This window comes from Pyxicephalus adspersus, chromosome 11 (assembly GCF_032062135.1).
Source record: "Pyxicephalus adspersus chromosome 11, UCB_Pads_2.0, whole genome shotgun sequence".
NCBI lineage: Eukaryota > Metazoa > Chordata > Amphibia > Anura > Pyxicephalidae > Pyxicephalus > Pyxicephalus adspersus.
The window spans coordinates 5,706,100-5,712,704 of record NC_092868.1 but is presented as its reverse complement, the minus strand read 5'-3'; the positions used below and the strand labels follow the sequence as shown (position 1 = coordinate 5,712,704).

Genomic DNA, 6,605 nt, shown 5'->3' with positions numbered 1-6,605 from the left:
GGAGGTATAGCGCAAACATTGATGTTGTTATGCATCATTGAACCTGTGACTACAATGCAAAGAAGTTTATGGTGATGATCACGGCCAGCTTTTGAATAACATTTTATTATGTATGTCCAGATGTTCTCATGAATAATTCTTCTAATTTTCTTTAGTCTACCATAAAATTGTTGTGATGAGTCCTGACGATCGTGTTTCATATACACATTTGTAGGCTCTCCCTCTAGTGGTTATAGGCATGTTAGATTCGTGCACTGGATTGGATTGGGCTGCAACGGATTCTTCATGGAAAGCTGTTGCAAGGAAAAACTTTTTTAAGGTCAAGTCATTCATTTTTAGTTATATCTGTTGAAAAAATTCCACTTGGCACTGAGATAGCATAAGCTTGTGAAGCTGAAATAAAAAAGGCCCCTGTCAGGTGTAGCTTTAAGCAGTGTTTCTCAACCTTTTTAACATGGGGGTACACTTTAAAGAAATTTCAGGTCTTCAGGAAACCTTATTATACTTACTATATCCACAGCTCACAGTGTATTTAGGTGTGGTGGTCAGTCAGAGGAATGCCTCGTACATTGCGGGACTTTGGGAAGAATGTCACCCTTAGCCAAAAGGATCATTGGGGTCAGGTAAACAAACCTAAGAGGTCCAAAATTGCTCATTGCTCGTGAAACCATTTGCAACCTCTGGAGGAACCCTGGTTGGGAAACACTGCTTTAGAGGTAGAGGACCATTTACACTAGATGTGAGATAGGTGGATATGAGTACCCTCCTACTATCACCAATACAAGCCTGTTGGACATCCTCCATAACCAAATGTTGAAGATAAAAGCCTCTACTCTTCTGGGAAGGTTTTTTACAAAATGTTGGGGTGTGTCTATGACAATATATGCCCATTCAAAGATAAACCATAGTGAGGTTAGGTATAGATGATGGATGAGATGAACTGACTCACAATTGTTGTTCCAATTCATCCCAAAGGTGTTCTGTAGGACACTCAAATTTCTCCATACCAAGCTGGTCAAACCATGTCTTTATGGAGTTGGCTTTGTATAGACACAGAAAAGCTCCTTACCCAAACTGTTGTCACAAGGTTGGAATAATAATTGTCTAAATTGGTTTCAAGCTCTAGGTATTACCAGAGCCGGAAGCAGGGAGAAAATCTCTGCAAGGCATCCAAGATGGAGCTAAAAACATCCACTCTTCTGAAAAGGCTTTTCACAAAATTCACAAATTGCTCATGGAACCCCTGGTAACCTCTGGAGAAACCCTGGTTGGTATAGAAGTTGTTGTATCTAAATGCAGGCCATATCCACAGTCAATACAGAAGACGGACTGGAGAGTACAACGGCTCTGGTTGGCAGCTCATGTTTATAAAACAGCCTTGTGGGGAATGCTTTGTGTAAGACCCAAGAAGAACAGGAAAGCTGGAGGACCAAAACTATTGATTAGAAGCCCTGAAACATTATTTGATCACAAAATGTAAATAGGATAGGGGTCATTATAAAATATAAGGTCTTCATGGTCTCTCAATAGTTGGGCTGGTGCTCCGTTTTTTTCCTGTGCTAGATAATGCGGTTCCAAAGGCAATCATACTATTTATAAGTATACTATATACTATACATAAGTAGATAGCGTAGGTGCAAAAGGCTCCCTTGATACAAGATGTGGGTCAAAAAGGCGCTGGAGCCACTTACATTTTCATGCGGACCAAGAAGTGTCTCACTTACACTCAACTCAATCAAAACACAGTGAAGACCAGTTTTATTAGCTGGTAGTTGACTTGGTTTTCCAAAGAGGTCCCATGGTGAATGTCTCTAGCATGGGGTCTTTCTGCAAACATTTGCTCTATTGTCGTAAGTTTGGAAAAAATTGGAGGCTGGGGGTATCTCATGTTGCCACAGACCCTGGCCCTCAGTTATTAAAGCTCTCCAAGACTGGAGAAGATAGACTATTATGGATCTTCTCCAAGAAAACATTTGCCAACTAATAGCAAATGATTTGTAGAAAATCCACTCAAGTTTTACTGGATCACCCATGTGATAGTCTATCTTCTCCAGAGAGCCTTAATACATCAAACCCAATGCTTCTTTGGCTGAGAAATACAGAAAAAGCAGCTTACCTTTTCAATATTCAGTTTATGACACTGATGTTGTCAACCAGTTCACCTCCCTCATTTTCATTGGTAATCTGATGATCTGAGAACCCTGGGCTGGGATTAAATATAGCCAAATATGCCAAAATTCAATTTGTAAAATTATTCAACTAAATAATTAAAAATGTAATTCAACTACTATTAGTAGTAGCTAAAATGTGACATTGAGGGCAGCTTTGCCATTTATATATAATCACAGTAGAATTACTCCTAGAATAAGTGGAATTGAGGTAGAATGAAGTCATTCTTCCACCGATCAATAATGTCTAACTTTATATGGTAAATGCCGTTATACCATTTCTTTGTTTGCACGTAGAATTCTGGTTAAGTTCCACAAAAAAATTGGCATCAGGCAGAGTTTTATTGCAGAAATTTATAGGCAGTGTCCCTCCTAGAATAAGACTTCTTGCCTGCCGAATCGCCATTTCATCATTCAATATTAGCTGAGCTGTGCAGCTCACGTTGGTGGCCTGGATACCCCGATCATCTTGGCTTCCCTTGCAAGTTCCTGAACTGAATGAACTCCCTTGCATCTGAATGGGAATTATGTCATCTTTGCCCAACCAATCAATATGGCTAAAAATCAGAATGAGGAAGAAAAGAAGATGGTGGCACCCATAATGGAACAGGCATAGGTGAGCATAGGTGAGCACTGGGTTAAGTTCCACTTTATGGAATGGGTGCCCAAGGACACATGTTACAGCAATGTTCATCTTCGTTCAGTAGAATTACAATGTAGAATTTCTTTTTTTTTTTAAGTACAAATCTGGTGGAATCTTTCGATTTTCTAAGTAGAATTCGAGTAGAACCAAGGCATCAGTTCCCAGGGAACAGTTCTCTGTTATCAAGTAGAATCTTGTGCAATCAAGGCATAGTTAACTTTGGATCCTCTTGCCAGGGAAATTGTGTTTTTTGATTGGCCCATAAAAAAAAAATATTGGAGTTACTCTAAATTCAATACGATGAAATTTGGCTTATGGTGAAAATCAACTTAGAATTGTTGAAATTGCTCATTCCTAACTTGTGATGGAGAGGAGTTTTACCAAACATACTGTAAATCCTATCAGTCTCTCACACAGGGGAAACAATCAATCAAACCTTAATACGCATTGGAAATTTGATTGTAACGATGTTACAGGGAGTAGAAAGTAAAAAAAAAGTTTCAGAACAATCCTGTGAGATACTTTATCTGGATTCAGGCTGCAAGCCATTACAAACAGCACAGGTAAATGTAAGGAATGTTCTAAATTTTGCACAGTTGCAGCATTTTCTAGATAGAGTTAGTAATTACAAGTTTTTGTTTTACTTTTTACCTGGAATTGCCTTTATAGAGCGATTTCAAACATGTGGTGATCCTTACAATTTTGCCATGGGTTCAACCACAGTCCCAACCTCTTCCATTCAGGTGAATAGAAATGGCTGGGGACCATTTTTAAGCACATGGCTTCATAAGGCAGATTGAGACACAGTTCTTAAAAACTTTTGGTTGTGTAGTTGCTGTTTGAACATTTGTGCTGAAGTAGCAAGAACAACACAACAATTTGTTGTGCACCTGGAAGCTCTCAATCACATGAATGTGTAAGGGCTCTTATAATGAAAACTCAAGGTCTTTGAACAAATGACAGAATGGCTGCATCCTACTTTTCCAATTCCAAACAATAGAACAGCTTTGGTAGTCCAAAAAATGTAAACAAATGAACAAAAAAACAACCCGAGTGATTTTAAGAAGTAGTTAATAACTGTTGATAACATAAAAGAAAAATAAAAAGCAACTGACTTTATAGTCATATTTTTCTTTTTGCATGGTTTGGAGGTTCTTTGCAAAAAGTTGCTGTAAAAACTTCCTGAATTGGCAAAATCTTGTAATGATTGCAAAAAAAAGGGAAGATGAGATTATTCAGAAAATAGCTGCAACCCACGTGCTGGGCAGGAGTCCCCCGTTGAGCCATGGCATCCTCATTCCAGTTTTTGTAACAACTTGTCCTTGACTTGCATAAACCAATTTAGGGATATCTAAATAAGCCACAATCCCATCCAACAATACCCATGTTACACGACAGAGCACTTTAAAATCAATATTCGAGACAAATAAAAATCTACATTTCATAACGTAGTTGATCAGCATTGAAAACCATGGACAAACATTTTAAAGAGCACTAGAACCATTCCTTTCCATCAAAGACAGTTGACAACATAAAATTCAGCCCTGTTGAGTCCTAAAAAGAAGCTTTAGTGTCTTTAGTCTCTCTTTCGCAAGGAGCTATGCAAATTTTATAGCAATGGTTTCCAAAATTCAGCTTTTTGAAGACTTCCACCAGCAATTCCAAAAAGGCTTTTTTAAATGAAGCCGATGAAAAGTAAAATATGAGGGGATCTAATGAAGCATTGAAGGTGCTCAAGAGCAAAGCATAGACTCTCCAGTGTGGGCTTGTGCCCTGGAAAAACCCCACAACGTGCGATAAGTTATAGGGCATGAAGCAAAGGATGAAATTCAGAAGGGTGACCACCACTAAGCAGATGGCCCTCATTTTCCTCTTTTTTTCCAGTCGAGCCTGAGACAAGATGATTTTGATGAAGTTGCTGTAACAGAAGACAGTGATCAGAAATGGGATGAAGAAGAGAAGAACACTTATTTCAAGCCTCACTGGAAGTAGAATTTTGAGCTGGGATGGAGAAAACGCATTGTAACAGATTGTATTGTTTAGTTCTGTCGCATTACTGGGTATAATGTGCTCCACGATGTAGACAATGCTGCAGTGAATGGTTGCAATGCACCAGATGAAGATGCATGCCAGGACCGAGTATAGTGTTTTGCGGAGGAGCTTGTATTTGATAGGAAAGGCAATAGCAACATATCTCTCCACGCTGATGGCCATGAGGAAGAGAGAAGTGATGTAAATGCTGCTAAAGTACATAAATGCCGACAAAGGACAAAGTTCATAGGGCATAGTCCACTCCATGCCAGATGCTGCTTCCAACATGCGAAAGGGAAGAAACATCAGAAGAAGCAAATCGGAAATAGTCAAGTTGACCAACAGAATGTCCACCGGTACGACATCTTGCCTAAATTTCTTGATGAGTGTACACAGGGCTGCTAGGTTCAGGGGAAGTCCTGTTACAAATGTGAAGATGTAGACAAACAAAAACAGTGAACCCGATCCTGGAAAATAGGACATGATGGTTCCTTCAGAACTGGTGCTGTTAAATATACTCCTTCGCTTATTTGATTTTGTGCTTGAAACTTAAATATTCTGAAAAAAATGGAAAGATTTAGGTTACTCACTCATGAACAATACAATACGTTTACAAAATTTTTAGTGCTGAACATTTCCAATAATAAAAAGAAAACAAATAAAAAAAACTCATAATATCATGAGAATTAGTTGTTTTGGCCCAGGGAAATTGAAATGAACTTCAGGAATCCTCAGGACCCAATAAAACCTATTATATCCCATTAAAAGCCCATTATATATATATATATATATATATATATATATATATATATATATATATAACACACTCAGAAATAATTACTAATAATTACTAACACATTTTAACTAATATTAAATAATAAAATTTTACCAAAATCTCAAAAAATTTTACCAAAATTTCAAGGAAAGAAAATCTCTTAAGTTAGCGCATGCATAGTTCCAAAGAATACCTTACCTCTAGCTGGCAAAATTGCACTAATAAATAAATCTTTCAGAAATTTCACTGGTCTTTACTGTGCTTCCTCTGAGTCAACAGTGTTGATACGTATTGGGATACCACAAACCTAACAAACTTTGATCTTTCTTATCACTGCTATGTATCTATGTAATCATGTATATGGCCATTAAATCTATGTCCATACTGCCCTAATTTTAGACTTAGCACACTAATATTGAGCTCAGAACAAATGTAGATGTTACAGTCATAAGCCATAGTGACCTCAACACGTATCATAAATTATCTGAACAATATGATAAGTTTAAATCTTTATTTACAAGTACTAAAATAGCAAGTGGGCCATTCTGCGTTGCAGATGATTCCAATAGCTATGACATTTGATTGGTCTTACTTGCCAAGTTTAATCATCATCTGAGTTTATGGCTGTATTTAACTTATATATTTATATATGTATAATATATGAGTATATTTTTTTATTATTGAGAGAGTTGTTTTGTTATTTTCCTTTTTAAGTGTTTTATTATAATAATAATAATGATTTTCCACTTTCTTTACTATTTTAAAAATCAATTAAATAAAAATGATTTTCAATTTTTAAGCTTTTTTTCAATATATTATCTGTGTGTAATAAATAGAAACACACTGACAACTCACTGACACTGACAACCATAGAAATATGGTTCTGTTTAATAATAAAGCCTGAGTAAGCACCCTGTCATATTTGACACCTTGATCACATGGGTGGGAACCACCTTGAATGTCCCTGATCAATAATAATAAAAGCAAA

The 6,605-nt window shown here is 37.0% G+C and overlaps 1 protein-coding gene across 1 annotated transcript; it reads right to left on the bottom strand.

Annotated features, from left to right (window-relative positions):
• Positions 1–4,365: 4,365 nt before the first annotated feature.
• On the bottom strand, positions 4,366–5,342 carry LOC140341211 (free fatty acid receptor 3-like). Its single transcript, XM_072426777.1, has one exon. It carries the CDS (start codon positions 5,323–5,325, stop codon positions 4,366–4,368), a length of 960 nt encoding a protein of 319 aa, XP_072282878.1. The 5' UTR covers positions 5,326–5,342.
• Positions 5,343–6,605: the final 1,263 nt, after the last annotated feature.

What these genes read in the sequence shown, in the direction of transcription:
- LOC140341211 (XM_072426777.1), bottom strand. Translation starts at nt 5,325, where the DNA reads ATGTCCTATTTTCCAGGATCGGGTTCACTGTTTTTGTTTGTCTACATC.